This window comes from Phyllostomus hastatus, unplaced genomic scaffold (genome assembly GCF_019186645.2).
Source record: "Phyllostomus hastatus isolate PE091 unplaced genomic scaffold, TTU_PhHast_1.1 phas_contig_58, whole genome shotgun sequence".
NCBI classification, from domain to species: Eukaryota; Metazoa; Chordata; class Mammalia; order Chiroptera; family Phyllostomidae; genus Phyllostomus; species Phyllostomus hastatus.
Window position 1 is genome coordinate 18,684,757 of NW_025333916.1, and position 17,493 is coordinate 18,702,249.

A 17,493-nucleotide genomic window follows, 5' to 3' on the forward strand; every position below is an offset into this window, starting at 1 on the left:
TAGATACTAACCTTTAGTCTTGTTGATTTTACTCTATTATAGTTTAGTTTCTGTGCAGCTCAATTATCCTTTTATTCTTCTTTTACTTGTTCTTTGACTTTAACTTGCTATTCCTTTTCTAGCTTCTTGAGATGGAAACTTATAGATTTTTAATCTTTTATATTGCATTTAGAAATGTAAATTTACTTTTCAGTACTGCTTTAGCTGCATCTCATGAGTTGTGAAATGTTGCAGTTTCATTAGTTAGTTAAAAATATTTTTTAATTTCCCTGATGATTTCTTCTTTGGCTCATAGATCATTTACAGTGTGTTGCCTATATTTCTGAACATCTGGCCATTTTCTAGTTATTCTTCTATTATTGATTGCTAGTTAGATTTCACATGCTCTGTATGATTTCAGACCTTTGAAATTTGTTGAGATCTTATTTAGCATATATTTTGATAAGTGTTATATGGGCACTTAAAAAGAATGTTTATTCTGTAGTTGTTGGATCTGGTACCCAGTGTGTCTCAAGCTAAGTTGTTTAATTGTGTTGTTTAAATTTTCTACATCTTTATTGAGTTTTTTTTTCTGCTTGTTCTATCACTCACTGAGAAAGGTATGTCAAAATTGCCACTCATGATTGTGGATGTTTGTTTTTCTTCTTTTAGTTCTGTCAGTTTTTGCTTAATAGATGGAAGCTTTAAATTTAGAGCATATATAGAATTATTTTATCTTTCTTTTAAAATGATAGTCTTTTATGTCCTGGTACCAGATTCTTAGCTTTTAGACGAGATTGGGCATGTTCGGGGTGGTACGGCCTCAGACAGATCCTCAGCTTTTATTAGTCTGGAGACCACTTTATTTTACTTTTAGTTTTGAAGGATATTTTCAGTGGGTATAGAATTATATGTTAACCTTTTTAAAATAAAGATTTTATTTATTTACTTTTAGAGAGAGGGGAAGGGAAGGACAAAGATAGGGAAAGAAATTTTGATTGGTTGCCTTTCACACATGCCCTGACCAAGGACTGAACTCACAACCCAGGCATGTGCCCTGACCAAGAATTGAACTGGCAACCTTTTGCTTTGTGGGATGACACCCAACCACACACTGTAAGGCTTATATATTGATCTTTATTATTTTTTCTTTCAGTCCTTTAAAGATGTTATTCCATTATCTTCTGGCCTTTATAATGTCTGTTGAAAAGTTAGCCATCAGTATTATTGTTGGTCCTTTTAAGGCAGGGGTTAGCAAAATTTGGCTGACCTGTTTATATAAATAAAGTTTTATTAGAACACAGCCATGCTTGTTTATTGTCTGGTAGCTGCTTTCACTCTACAATGGTGAAGTTGAGTACTTAGATCACAGATGGTATAGCCTGTAATACCTAAGATATTTACTGTCTGACAAAAGGTTTGCTGACCCTTTCCTTAAGGACATTTTTTTTTTCTCTGCATGCTTTTAAGATTTTTCTCATTCTGTTTGATTTTTAGCAGTTTGACTGCTATGCCTCATGTAATTTTATGTTTGTCCTTTTTCTTAAGATTTTTAAGTGTGTGGGTTTATGCATTTCATCCGTCTGGAAAAATTCTTAGCTATTATCTCTTGAAATATTGCTTTTGTCTCATTCTTTCTCCTCTCTTTTTGGTACCCTAATTAGAGGTATTTTAGATATTTTGAGTATATTCCACATGCCTCTGATGCTCTGTTCTCTGTTTTCCATTCTTTTATACCTCAGTGCTTCAAATTATACATTTTCTTCTGACCTGTATTCCAGTTCAGTAATTTGTTTTTTGCTCTTTTGAGTTTTCTGTAAACCTATCTGGTGAGTTCTTTTAACAGATTTATTAGGTCAAAAGGCAGTTTCGTTTTTAGTTTTCTGAGGAAATTCCATACTGTTTTCCATTGTGGCTGCATAAGTTTGCATTCCCACCAACAGTTCACTAGGGTTCACTTTTCTCCACATCCTCTCCAACAATTATTATTTGTTGATTTGTTTATGGAGAGCATTATGCTAAGTGAAATAAGCCAGGTGGTGTAAGACAAATATCATGTGATCTCACCTATAAGTGGAACCTAATCAACAAAGCAAACAAGCAAGAAAAATATAACCAGAGACATTGAAATAAAGAACAAACTGATGGTAACCAGAGGGGAGGTGGGAGGGGATAACGGGGGAAAAGGGGAAGGGTGTTCAGGAACATGTAAAAAAGACACACGGACAAAGCCAAAGGTGGGTAGGATCAAGGGTGGGAGGTGGGATGGCTGGGGAGGGGGAAGTGGTGGGTGGAAAATGGAGACAAGTGTACTTGAACAACAATAAAAAAAAAGTGAAAATATTATTAATTTATTTTTAGAGAAGGAGAAGGAGAGGGAGAGAAACATTGAAGTGCAAGAGAAACATTGATCAGTTGCCTCTTGCAAGGCCCCAGCTGGGGACCTGGCCTGCAACCCAAGCATGTGCCCTGATCTGGAATTGAACCAGGGGCCTTCTGGTTTTTGGGTCAGTGTCCAACCCTGACTGAGCCACACCAGTCAGGGCTGGTGAGTTCTTAATTTCATATATTGTGTTTATCAGTTCTGGGTGTCCATTTAATTTGTGTAGTTTATGCTGCTTTGTTGTATTCCCTATCATTTAATCTATTTTGTCTATCTTTTCATGACCATATTAGTTGTAGTTACTTTGAAGTCCCTGTCTGATAACTCTAGTATCTGAAGTACCCATGGATCTGTTTCTTTCTTTTTTCTTTCTTTTTTTTTTTATTATTTGTCCATGTTTTTAGCACGTATCTTAAATTTTGATTAGATGCTGAATATCTAGGATAAAAATATTGTTGAGGCTTTGGATGATATATTCTTCCGAAGTAGTTTGTGTTTTTTCCTGAAGGCAGCTAGAGTACTAGCAGACCAGTTTGATCCTGTTTAAGTTCAATTTTAGGCTTTGTAAGGTCTTGATTATTTCAGTCTTTCTCATACTCTTAGAAAATACCCTTACTCTTCCATCGTGGCCCTTCTGTGATCTTAACTGAAAGCCAGGGTATTTACTAAGGCTTCTCTCCTTCGGAGATACTTGAATGCCATCTTCTTTTCACAGCTGTTGAAGTCTCTTTGCAGGTACTTAACCTCCCTCCCACCTTCTGTTTTCTGCTGGATTTTCTGAATCTTGCCCTGGGAAAATTTCAGCCAACTACTTGAAGGGTGTTTGTACACAGATTTTCTTAGATACTATTTCATTATTTCCCTCCTCTGTCATTTTGCCCCTCAAGTTCTAGTGCTTTTGGTGTAGCTATATCTATATCTTTCTATGTATATATAAAAGTCATTATTAGATCATGACTCTTTTCTATTCAAAGCTTTCCAGAGGTGCCTTATTTTATTCAGAGTAAACATCAAAGTCCTTAGTATTATTTACCGTACTTTCATTGTCTCCTTTGCCAAGAGTTCGTTCCTCCCCGCTCCCCCACAGTATCTGCATGGCTAACATCCTCATGTATAAGTCTTGTTCAAATGTCTCTTTATTTAACCTACTATGACCATTCTATTTAAAATTGTCGTCCCATTTCCCCCTCTGCATTCCCTCTTCCCTGTTCTATTTTTCCTTTATATCACATCAGGACTTATACTTTAGCTATTTAATAAGTTTGTTGGATGTTTTTACTTATTAGAACAAAAACTCTGAGGGCAAAGATGCAAGGATTTTTGCCATTTTGTTCATTGATTTGTCACAAATGCAAATGGAAACCAGATGAGAATAGAGTTACAGAATCTAAGGGAGGAGGGAATTTTAAGATGGAGGATTATTGGTCACTTGTATCAAATGTGGAGGAATAATGTAAAAGTATGAATTTTTTGTATTGGGTTTTTAATTAGAAAGTTATTTGTTACCTTCGTGAGAGAAATTTTAACACAGGAGTGAGAGAGAGATTACTAAGGGTTGAGGAAGTGGTGATAGCGATTGTAGACTATTTTTAATTTTGCGAACAGAATAGGATGAAAAATTCATGCATATTAACTTGGATAATTTGTGGTTCCTCCTTTTAGAGCATTTACAGATGGATGATAGCTGGGGTTTTCTATTTTACTAACTCTTGTATTTATCTAGTGCATGCTTTGTGCCAGAAAGTATACAATATTCTAAGTATCATCAAGATGGTGTAACTGAACTGAAAGTTTCTAACCCTTCATATCATGCACATACCTTACTGAGGAGGTCTACCCCCGGAGCTGCATAGCAGACAGAAAAAAGCAGAATTCTGACTTTCATCACCAGCCTTTTTTCCCTGCATACCTATTCATGTATACAGTGCACCGCTTGGTGTAGGAACACCTTTTGTTTAAGTGGTTCTCAAAGCAGAAAGAGGTGTGGTGCCCATGTATACGTGTAGAAATTTTGACAGGGCTAGAAAAAGGTCCAGCCCTCCCCTCTGTAAAGCTTTTGATGCATCCTTTTGGGATGTATCTCTGATTGGAATTTGCTATTCCTCATCATGTTTTTCAATCCATCATTCCTGGATTTAAGTTTCATGTGTTGCTTTCTATGGTATATAAATTTGGGTGAGTGTTTCGAGGAAAAAAGGGTAATTGTGTAGAGCACTGCACTCATACTGATAAAGGGTCTTTTTAAAGTTTTGGTCCATCATGGTTGTATATTTCAGTAAAATACAATAAAAAATTACTAGGAAAATGAAATGAAAAAAAACATGCAGAATACAAGCCCCCATTTTTCTTAGATTCAGAAGATATGAAGATACACTGTTGAGTTGCTCTGTCAACTTTCTAACTGTGCTTGCTCTCAGTTTCTGTATATAACTTCATGGATTGTAACAAGTGTGTGGGGGTTGGTAATGGTTCCTGGAGCTCACACTTTGAGTGGCACTGATGCAGTGTACAGTGCTGCAGTATTAACATTTTCCTTAATTTACATGGTCTTTAAATGGAATGGGAGGTTTTAAGGACTTACGGATTATAATTTTTTTTAAATGGCAATTTATACTATCTAAAAGTCCTACTGCCTCCTAAGTTCTTACATGTAACTGGTAAACTTAGTTGTTGCTTTATGGTGGTGCTGAAATAGAGTGGCTTCCTGGTGATAGTGATATTTAACAGTCCAGTTACATATTTTTCTCTGTTGTTTGAAACTATAAAAACACATATTTTGAACATAAAAGGAAAGGTTATACCGCTTAACACCACAAGATGTCACTTATGTAAAAATAAAGTTGGTGTCCTAATACTTAAAGTTGGAAAGGTACAGGGAAACAGTTAAGAACAAGGTAAATAAAAAAAATACATATTTGAAACAAGTATTGGTTTTTAGAAGAGTCAATGAAAATATTGCCAACTTAGCATTAATTTGAATCAACTTTTGATGTTTATCAAAGAGAATTTTTAAAAATGTAAGTTAATGCAATAACATGTTAATAGACCATACTTGAATTAACATATGAAGGAGGCAGACTTAAAGTGACGCAATACAAGTGAACATATTATGAGGATAAACTACTTGTCATGGTATTAACTCTCTCAAATCTTTATTGTTTTGGTAACAAGCTAAGAGGAGTTTGGAAAGAAATGTTCAATTTACATCAGGATTGCTAAAAGTTCTTTATGACATATCTGTGAGAAGTTGAATATTACATCAGGTTGAAATAGTTCATAGGTTTTCCTTGTCTCTTTTCTCTGAACCTCAAAGTTATTATTGCTCTGCCTGTGTCAAGACAAAAGATATTTATATTTGTTGTTGAAGATTGCCTGTTCTGTAAACACAAAGAGCAAACCCTTTGGCTGTAATATTGGGTCCCTGTTCTCTTGTTCGTAGTTTCGGAGAGCACGTCAGGACTTAATGGTGGTGGGGAAGGAGCTCTGGCATCTCAGACGCAGGAGAAATAAGTTTCCATTAGGTCATGAATAAGATATAACTGGCTTTAGAGGTTGGGACTTCTTAAAAATTGACATTTCATTATTCTTCTTGCTCACTTCTCTCTCTGGGTAGCACTGATGGAGAAGAATGATGGAGAACTGATGGGGGAAAAAGTAAAGAGGATCAGGAATGAAAATATGAATTTTCTTTCTTTTTTTGACATGCATATGTGTGATCACATTTTTTTCCAGGAAATTAGTTCCTATCTAATTATTTCAGTTTTATTCTTAAACCCAATAAAGTTTTTGAGATTTCTTTTAGCTTTTAGGTTTTTCATTTATAAAGAGTATACATGCTCATTAAGTAAAACAGGAAAATAAAAAGTTTGAAGGAAAAACCTCGTATGTGGTAATATTAATTTTTCTCCTTTTTCAGTTACCTGTGCAATGTGAAAAGGCCTGAGACATTTTAAGAAAGGATACTAAATTCATTACAGTTAACATTTGTAGTTATTTACTATTTGGTAATTGTATATCCTCAGATGTAGTTTTTATATGTTGCTGTCTCTACTGTTTATGTATTTTCCAGTTCAATTTTTAATTAGAAAAAAGTAAGCCTTCATATGATTTTGTAGGGTTAAGACAAGAAATACATATTTAAATATACATAAGAATGCACTTATTTAATATTGCCTGTCATTTTTAATTCTTATGAAAATGATATATTTTAATAGCTGTATAATGTGAAGATCTAAATATGGACTTTTCTTTTGTATAGGAATGAAGATCTAAAGCAAATGTTGGAGAGTAACAAAGATTCTGCTAAATTAGATGCAATGAAACGGATTGTTGGGGCAAGTAAAATAGATCATTTTGACTTTTGAAAAATGAACATGTAGTGATTGTACTAAATATACATATTAAATATAATGTTAAATACCAATTGAACGTGCCATTTGCTTTTCAATATTAACTTAGAACTTTGTATCTAAGGTGTTTTGTAAGAAATACTGAAGTGTTAAAAGTCAGAAACTTGAGTTCTAATTCTGTCTTTTCTGTGTTTTGATTTCCCTATCTCTTAATATCAAGGTAGTTCTTCTTTGAGGTAAAGAGTGCTAATCATTTTGAAGACAGGTTATATACAGCAATATTTTGACTTCCTACAAAGAGGAATGTTAATTAGCTAGCTAATGGATTTTTTTTGTCATTTTATGACCTAAAAATTGTGAGCATGCTTTCTGTGTTTTAAGTTTCATTAATTCCAATAGAAATGTTTTATTCAATTTAGTGGCATAGAGCTTCTAATGAGTATTAGTAAACATAAGAGCATTGTCCAGTTTTCACTTGCAATGCAAAATCCATACAATTGGCTAATATTAGTAGGGGGGGTTCTGTTGAAAGAGAGCTAAAAATATAATGCAATTCCTAATTATTTTTAAAATCATTAACAAAATATTTTTGCAAGTTGTGTTGCTCTCTTTGTATTTGTTTTTTTACATTCAAAGTGAAAAAAACTGGCTTAATTTAGTGACTAATGCTTAATGGTTCTGTGAAATTATTTTACAGAACTAGTTTAGTTCAGTGGAATTAAATTCACAAAACTTGTCTTTTTCATTACCATGCTTTTTATCACCACCATTGCCAATTTTAATTTTTATACATTTTTATATAAGGTCAAAATGTAATAAAGTTGTATAGTTGCGCAAATAAACTCTATTGTAATAAGATGACAACACAACTGCCATTAAAATCTTTTTTCTTAAAATATCAAAGTCCAAATCCCATTTATGGATCATCTTGGGATGATTATGAATATCACTATGTTCTGTTAATAGGTGAGTTATGAAACCCAAATATAAAACTCAGGGACTCATAGTACCTGTAAAACACCTATAAATTACTTGATTGTTACATTCAGGTTTATGTTATTTGGTAATATAGGGGGAATGTTGAAGATTCTTTTGTAAATTTTCATTTGTTAATGTTATGCTGCATTTATGGACAGGTAGTTCTTGCTTTGCATGGCGTTTATATGTACAAATTTCATTATCACAGTTAACTTAAATAGCACAGTCTCCCAGTCCCCCAACAACATGGTTAAAATTTCAGTTATTGTGGTATATTGATGTAGTAATTGCATCTATATAAACTTCATCACTAACTCTTCAATCTACAGCTCACTATGTGGATAACAAATGTCCATCACCATCAGTGAAAAGTTATGTCACTTCTCTCAAAGTCTTTCAGTGACTGGTCACTGCATTTTGGCCAGTTCATGCATATGGCATTTAGTTGTGTTTTCTCCTTGTTTCCTAACGAGAAACCCACTTGATATTTAATAAAAATTGATAATTGAAAGAGAGATTTGGTCAATAAAGATGAAACGAAAATGCAGCAAAGAAATGAGAAGTGATAACATGGGAAATGAAAATCATAGACTGTAAGTGGAGTTATATCAGAATAGCTGACTATGGGAATGGTCTCACTGCCACTGTTTGAGATACTCTAAATATGTAGCTGGAGGAACTTAGTACCGGTGAGCTTTTCCACACAAATGAGGAAGCCAATTGTGATGAAAAGGATGAAGATACACCAGAGAAAGTGGTGCTGCCTAAAAACTTCACATAATTCATAACAGTGAAAGTGCAAAGGATAAAATGTCGAAAGGAGATCCAAATTTGAAAAGGAGTTTGGTAATCTACCAAGGAATAGAAAAGATTGCTCAGTATCTTAGGTTAAATGGTGAGAAGGCCAGGCCATTCAAACTACACTTAGTTAATGCTCAGTGTTTCTGATGTTCTAAATTATAGTGCATTGAATAAATGTTAGTTTTACTATTTTCATTTTTCTATGTATCTTATAACTGACAGAAATAAAGTTTTAATGTTTTTACAGAATTTTTAAAAGTCACAGATCATTTGTAACTTTTACAATTGATTGCCAGGTTGCTTCATTTTTAGTTTGTATTCCTGTAGGTTACAGTCTTAGACTACCACGTAAAGCAAGTACTTCTCTTAATTATTTCATTCATTTTTGGCTTTTACTTCCTAAAAAGGTAAATTATTTTATTAAATCTGAGGATACCATTGAAATTCCTAAGTCCGAAAATGTTATTTTTTTTTGTCATTCCTCTTTTAAACTGATAAATAAAAATCAGTGTTCTCATAATCTGGATTACTTGTCATAAATATAATTTAAATGTAAATAAATGTATCATAAAGAAATGGATACAGCTATATATGCCTATTAGTTGTAGACTGTCTCTCATTAGGAAGTTTGTATAAAGGTGAATTTCAAACTTAGTCTTTTAACTGTAGGAAAATGATAAGTAATTAAAAATTATTTTTCACTTTGCATAATGACCTCAAGATGATCTATCCATGTGTTAACATATGGCAGGATTTCCTTCTTTCTCATGAGTGAATATTATTCATAGTATTCATATTATTCAATATTATTCATATATAGATAATGAACATATATATGTGTGTGTCTGTGTATATCATGTATCTTAAGCCATTAATTGCTTGAAAAGACATTGAGGTTGTTTCTATATCTTGGCTATGGTGAGTAATGCTGCAGTGAACTTGAGAGTACAGATATCTCTTTGAGTTAGTGACTTTATTTCCTTAGGCTGTATTCCCAGGAATGTAATTGCTGGATCCCTAGGAATGTCATTGTTCAAAAGTATTGAGGAAACTCCATACTTTTTTCCATAGTGGCTGTACCAGTTTACTTTCTTGCCAGTAATGCACAAGGCTTCCCTTTTCTCCGCATCCTTACCCATACTTGCTGTTTTTCTCTTTTTCTCTATTTTTGATGATAGCCATTTTCACAGGCTTGAGGTGACAACTCATGGATTCGATTGGCATTTCCTGACAATTAGTGATGTTGAGTGTCTTCTCATGTACCTTTTGGTACTTTAAACTTACACAGTGTTTACGTATCTCAATTATGTCTCAGTAACCTGGAAAATTTTTTTATTATAAAGTGATATAAGTATACGCTTGTAAATTTTCAAATAATATTGAGGTATAAAAAGTACAAGTTTCATCCTCAGATAAATTTTAGAGTCAGATTGTCAAGTTCTGTTAAAAATTGTTTTTGAATTTTGATTAGGATAATATGGAATATGTATATTCATTTCTTCTTTCCCTTTTTCTGACTTTCAGTGGCATTGTATTTGTAGTTTATAGTTTTCATCATAGAGATCTTGTGCGTTCCTTGTTAGAGATGTTCCTGTGTATTTTAAAATCTTGGTTACCATTATGAATGGTCCCCTTAATTATATGTTTAAAATTATTACTGGCATATTGGAAAACAAATGACTTCCCTGTGTTTTTGCATTTGTCCTTATCAATGAACTCTTTTCTTAGCTCTGAGAGTTTTTTGGAATCCCTGGTTGTATTTTCTGGACAGATAATTACATCATCTTGAAATTATGAGAGATATATATTTTATTTTCAAATATTTTTATCTCCTTTATTTTTCTTGTATTTTTGCATTGACAAAGCTGCACTATGGTCCTGGCTGGTGTAGCACAGTGGATTGAGTGCCAGCCTGTGAACCAGAGGGTCTTGGGTTCAAGTCCCAGTTAGGGCACATGCCTGGAATGCGGGCCAGTCCCTGGCAGGGGGTGCTTGAGAGGCAGCTGCAGTGATGTTTCTCTCCCACTCTTTCTCTCTCCCTTCCCCTCTCTAAAACTAACTAACTAAATAAATAAATAAAAATCTTTGAAAAAAGAAGGGGATATTTTCAAATAGTTTCTGATAAGAATATATTTTAAAAATCTAGAATATATTTTAAAAATCATACAAGTCAGCAAATAACCAATCTAATTAAAATGGGTAAAGGACTTAAATAAGTATTTCTCTTAAGCTTCAGTAATAGGTAATATTAGGGACACTTATAATTAGGTGGTAAATTATGCTAGGGAAGGGGGGTATCCTACATCCACATATTCCCCAAGTGGTAACTAATGGGTAGGTCATTGTTTTCCAAACTATCTCAAATGTACCATTGTTTTTCTCCTTAGTACTCTCTTTTACCACTTCACATATATCAGTGTCATGTCCTGCACCCCCAGTAGAAGGTGAGCTCCAGTGACCAAGGACTGGGTTTTGTTCTTGGTTGTATCCTCTAAGCCTAAAATGGCCCCTGGTATGTAGTGATCTCTCAGGAATGAATGAATGAATGAATGAATGAATGAGTTTAATTTATTGAGGTAGGGAAGGAAGGAAGAAAGAGAGAGGCAGAAATGTTGATTGGTTGCCTCTTGCATGCCCCCAGCTGGGGACCAGCACTCAATCCACTGAGTCACACTAGCCAGGGCAGGCAATATTTATTGAATGACTTTGACTATAGGTATTTTTCTCCTTCTCTCAGGTATTAACATCTTTTTGAATGGTATTCAGTAGAATAAGGTTGAGGAAGCCTTAGGATAGGATACAGTAGGACAGGATCTCTGACTTAAGTAATCATCGAATAACTGAAGGGGCCCTAGAGAACATTTAATCACTCTCTCCCTATGTTACAGATGAAGAAGTTAAGAGAGGTGAAAATATCATATAAAGATCTTTTAGCTGCAGCATTTTGTGAAACTTTTGTGTTACTCAGCATATTTTATAAAATACTCAAATAGTATCACAGGTAAGGAAACAGTATGAAAAGAGTAGCTTGTGGTAGAGTATTATTTTAAAGCTGTCTTGTAGATAGGTCTCCTGAGAAATTGCTACCTGGGATTATAATGCTTAAAATATCACATAGTAAAAAAGATAGTATCTATTAAACATTTATCATAAATTTATAAAATGAATATCTTGTGTTTTTTTTATTGTTTCGTAGATATGGTATGTAATTCATAAAGCATTGTTTTCAACAAATGATCCTGTACTTAAAAACTTTATTTGTGGCCACCAAAGTCTGGACTTAAAATACATAAAAACATATTCTGAGAAGGAGAGTGAGGGAAGAATACAGGTAGACATAAAACTGAGGTAAATGAAAATAAAAACACACTAGAAATCCAAATGAAAAGTAATATTTGACAAACTTTAGAGGAAATTAGGCTTGGATGCCATAATAAGCTACGTGTTAGAAGATGGCTCTATAAGGAAAAATGAATAGAATTTGATGATATTCTAGACAGAAGGTTAGAACTCAGGAAAGTAAAAACTTCATGATACGAGGAGTCATAATATGAGGGGGGTCCCCAAACATCTGGGCTTACCTTCTGGTGGGCAGTCCCCTTGTAGTACAGGCTTCCTCTGTTAGGTGGGTGTTCTAGGAACCCATCTGTATTAGTATCAGCTGGCATTGTGAGAGGCTGTGTTTGGCTTCAGAGAATTTTTTTTTGAAGACTCAACACAGTTGGCCCATTTCATGGTGGGTGATTTACGAGTGCACCTGCCCGTACCACACCGGTGTTCAGCATTTTTTGTCCAAAAACAGCATGACCCCTGCCCTACCCTCCCTATTCACCCGATCTTGCCCCAAGTTACTTTTTTTTGTTTCCCTCGATGAAAAAAGTTCTCAAAGGAAAATGTTTTGCTGATGTGGAAGAGGTAAAACAAATAATGTCAGAAGCACGTAAAGGCATCACAATCAACGAGTTCACAAACTGTTTTGAGCAATGGAAAAGATGTCTTGATAGGTGTACTGCATCAAATGGAGAATATGTTGAAGGTGACTGAAGTTTGAAAATGTAAGAATAAATACACCAGTTTTTATAAATAAATTCCAGGTTTTTTGGGGTCCTCCCTCATATGAGCATAGGCATAGAGGAGCCAGAGAATATTCTAGTAGGGAGTAAGTAGGTCGGTTCACTTTGATAATAGCATTGATGTAGAACAATAGCAGTTGATGAGCTTAATTAGCGCAGATTGTGAGGGTATTTGAACATTAAGTGGAGTAGTTTGAACTTGGAGGCAGTCAGGGGCTTTTGAAATCTTTGAGCTGGGCTTAACCTGTCAGCAATGTCTACTATGGATAGGAGGAGGAGAAGATGGGAAAAGTCCTTTGTGAGGTGATACTGACCTGTGCTAGGAAGTAGCAGTAAGAAGGGATGAGTGTGAACGTACTAAGAAATCACAAGTCCTAGTTATAAGAGACCAAGGTAATTCTATGGTTTTTGGCATAACTGTTTGATATGTTTGGTATTACAGTTTTTGGGAAGATTGGTGGAAGTAGGAAATTGTAGCAGAATACCATTTTATCATGAGAAATGAGTTTGGTTTTAGACATAGCAAGTTTGGAATAAGAGAGTCATCTAATGATGTCCAGTTAGAGTATAACTAAGACTCAGAGTTAGGGCTGGAGTCTGTGGAATTGATCCCCATAGAGCTAAGTCATGAGGGTGAATGAAATCTTAGGAGTTTCAGAGATTGTAGAATAGTCTAGCCTGAAAAGATGTACATAACTTTAGTGGGCGGACAGAGAGGACTTGGTAAAGGAAACTTTGAAAACTAATGGTTGGAGAAGTTGGGGAAACTATGAAGTAAGGCTAAGGAAAAAAGAATTACTTTGGTTGAAAATAATGTTTCTTCTGCATGTTCCCCATCCCATTGCAAAACATCTTTTATTTTTCTTTAAAGATTTTATTTATTTATTTAGAGAGAGGGGAAGGGAGCGAGAAAGAAAGGGAGAGAAACATCAGTGGGGTTCCCTGGACCCCACTGGGGACCTGGCCTGCAACCCCGGCACGTGCCCTGACTGGGAATCGAACTGGTGACCCTTTGGTTTTCAGCCCTTGCTCAATCCACTGAGCTACACCAGCCAGGGCCCACTGCAATCCATCTTTAACCGAAGAACTTGGAACATAAAAACAGTATACAAATATTTAAAAAGTATAACCCCATTAGCCAGAGAAAACATTTTGTTATATTTTAAACTACTATATATTTCTTCCTTAATATGTCTATATATTTGCATTTTTATATTGTCATATGAAAGTTTGATTGTTCTTTTCTCTTTGCTGCAGATAGTTCGGATAAGTAAGGTGACTCAAAACCAGTTCAGCTTGTTAATTCCATAGCTTATTTGCTTATTCAGTCTTCTAAATACTTAATGTGGAATTTATGTTTTGTTTTTAAATGAATAATTTAAAAGAAGTTGCAGCTCTAATATTCCACTTTTATTCTTCAGATGATTGCAAAAGGGAAAAATGCATCTGAACTGTTTCCTGCTGTTGTGAAGAATGTGGCCAGTAAAAATATTGAGGTACTGTTTTGATTCATAATTTTCATGATTTGTTTTGTTGGAAAGAATCATATGCTTTTTACTAACTTGAAATGCAATGTAAGATATTTAAGTATCACTAGATTTTTGTTGATTCTAAGGAGGGTATGTGTACTCAGTAGGAAGTAGTGGTATCTGCGTGACAGTCAAAATGCCAGCACAGGTGCCTCCTGTTTACCCGTTGTTAGTGTAATGAATACGCCTGGGCCTCTTTTCGAGTCTGGGGAGCTTGGAAGAAGGAACTGTCTCCACTGAAGAATATTTTCAGGGACCTGGTGACATCAGGGTAGATGTTTTAGGCAGATGTAAATGGAGTATAACAGGTGGAACTTAAGGATATAGGGTGTCTTCTCACTTTATAATCAGGTATTATTAATATCCTTGAAGCTGTATTTCTTTGTTTTGTTTATGTATTCAGAAGGTGCCTACTCTAGGATGTATTTGTTCAGTGTAGGTGTTTAACTTATTACAGTCTACTATCAGGACTTACAACATACATCTTTAAGTTATCACAGTCTACTTTCAAATATCATTACATACTAGTCCCTCCTTATCCTCAGGGGATGTTTCAAGACCCCCAGTGGTTGCATGAAGCCACAGATAGTATCAAAACCTGTATACACCATGTTTTTTTCCTGTGCATATATACCTATGGTAAAGTTTAATTAGGCACAGTAAGAGATTAGCTACAATAACTAATAATGTGTATAATAGAACAATTACAACAATGTACTATAATAAAAAGGTGTGTGAGTGACTTTGGGACCATTATTAAGTGAAATAAAGGTTACTTGAACACAAGCACTGTTGTTGATATTTTAACAGTCAGTCTGATAACTGAGATGGCTACTAAGTGACTCATGGCCCGCTAGCTATGTAGTGTGGCTACGCTGGATGAAGGGATGATTTCACGTCCTGGTCAGGACTGAGGGGGACGGTGTGAGATTTCATTCACTGCTCAGACAGCTCACAGTTTAAAGCTTATGGATTGCTTATTTCTGGAACTTTCCATAATAATTTCAGACCGTGGTTGACTGGGGAAAGTGAAGCTGTGGATAAGGGGAAACGACTGTACCACTCTCATATACTTTGAAAACCTTATGATGATAAATTTTCATTTGCACCTTCCCATATTTTTGCATGTTATTTTGCATTTTACTTCTAAATACACTAAAACACCCTAACTATATGGTTATTATTTTTGCTTTGGAGTTAATCATCTTTTAAAATACATGAAATATAACTAACATATCATAAACTTCTTACTTTTAAGGTACACAATTCAGTGAATTGTGCAACAATCACACTATCTAATTCCACATTTTTATCACCTCAAAATAGTGTTTATTAGCAGTCACTCCCTATCCCCCAGCCCTTGGCAATCATTTCTCTACTTTCTGTCCTGATGGATTTGCCTGTCCTGGACATCGCATATAAATGAAGTCAGATAATAGGTGGCTTTTGTGTCTGGCTTCTTTCACTTAATGTTTCTAGGGTTTATCCATGTTGTAGTATTTATCCTTCTTATTCATTCCTTCTTATTGCTGAGTAATATTTATTCTTCTTTATTGCTTAATAATATTCCATTGTATGGATATCCTGCACTTCATTTATTCATTTAGCAGCTGATTGATATTTGGATTGTTTCCACTTTTTGGCTCTGCTGCTGTATAAATAATGCTGAATAATGCTGCTGTAAACATTTTGGACAAGTTTTTGTGTGGGCATAGTGCTCATTTCTCTTGGGTATGTACTCTGGAGTGATATTGCTAGGTCATATGGTTAACTCTGTGTTTAACTTTTTGAGGAACTGCCAGATTGCTTTCCACAGCAGGTACACCGTTTGACATTTCCATCAGCAATATATTTAAGTTCTCATTTTTCCACATCCTCACCAACGCTCTTTCTTTTTCTTTTTTTTTAAATTATTGTTTGTCTTTTAGATTGTAGCCATTCTACAGACTGTGATGTGGTATCTATCTCATTCCCACTGTTGAAATTTTGATTCACATTTACCTAATAAAAAATTATTGAGCATCTATTGGCCAAGTTTATGTTTTTGGAAAAGTGTCTAGTCATATAATTTCCCCATTTTATAATTGGTTTGTTTGTCTTTTTATTGTTTATTTGTAAGAGTTTTTTATATTTCTGAATGTTAGACTTCTATCTTATATATGATTTGCAAATATTTTCTCCCATTCTGGGGGCTCTGTTTTATTTTTTTGATACTGTCCTTTGAAGGACATTTTTAATTTTGATGAATCCCAATTTGTCAGTTTTTTTGTTTGCTGATGCTTTAGGTGTCATATCTAAAAAACTGATGTTAAATCCAAGGTCATAAAGATTTATATTTGTCTTTTTCTTAGGAACTTTATAGTTTTAGCTTTTATATGTAGGACTATGATCCATTTTGAGTTAATTTTCGTGTATGGTGTTACCTGCTTTCTGTCACTGTGGTTTTGTCATTCTAGAATTTCTTATCTACCAAATCATACAGTATGGAATCTTGTGTTTGACTTCTTTTACTTAGGAAACTGAGGTTTATCTATGCTGTTTTGTGTATTCACATTTTGTTTCTTTTTGCTGCAATCTGGATATTTCACAATTTCTTTATCAGTTGAAATATAATTGTATTGAATTAAACATGATGTGTGGTTATATATTTTAATTTTTCTTGGGTAACTATCTGAGAATAGATTTGTTGCATTTTCTGGGAAGTATGTATTTAATTTTTAGGAAATAGTGCAGTACTATATAGTTTTCCAGAGTGGTGGTATGCATTCTAACCAGCAGTGTGTGAGTTCCAGTTGGTTCATATCCCTTCCAACACTTGATCTTGTAAGATTTTATGGTAGCTTCATTGTGCCTTTAATTGTATTTTTAGTGATTCTCAGCATTTTTTTCATGATTTTGATGGTCAGTCATATATCTTTTCTAAAATATGTGTTCCACTCTTGAGCCTCTTTTTAATTTTTCATCTTAAGTATAAATATTCTTTATATATTCTCATAAAAGCTGTGTGTAGCTAGATGGATGTTTACTGTTATTTTCTCCTGTTGGTGCCTTTCCTTTTTCTTTTCTAATGTCTTTTAAAAAACAAGCATTTGATTTTGATAAAGTCCATCTTATTGATTTTTCAGTTATAATACAGGCTATTTTGTGACCTAAGAAATTTTTGCCTAATCTAATGTCATAAAGATTTCTCCTGGTCCTAAAAGTTGAATATTTTTCTTTGTGGCATTTAGGCCTGTTATCCATGTTGCGGTGGGGTTCCCATGATGACCCACATACTCAGTGATTCACTGGGGGGGTTCATAGGAATCAGTATACAGTCACACGCAGTAGTGATTTATTAAAGAAAGATACATAACAAATTCTGGTACTAAAAGAGGTGCAAAGGGCAAAGTCCAGAGGAA

General features: G+C 34.4%; 1 protein-coding gene across 1 annotated transcript in view; it reads left to right on the forward strand.

Annotated features, from left to right (window-relative positions):
* The window catches only part of AP3B1 (adaptor related protein complex 3 subunit beta 1), a 242,378-nt gene that overhangs the window by 22,318 nt on the left and 202,567 nt on the right, over positions 1–17,493 (forward strand). Inside the window, exons 2-3 of the mRNA XM_045848192.1 lie at positions 6,621–6,696; positions 13,985–14,059. Coding sequence (XP_045704148.1) covers positions 6,621–6,696; positions 13,985–14,059 — 151 coding nt within the window. The remainder of the gene's footprint in view (positions 1–6,620; positions 6,697–13,984; positions 14,060–17,493) is intronic.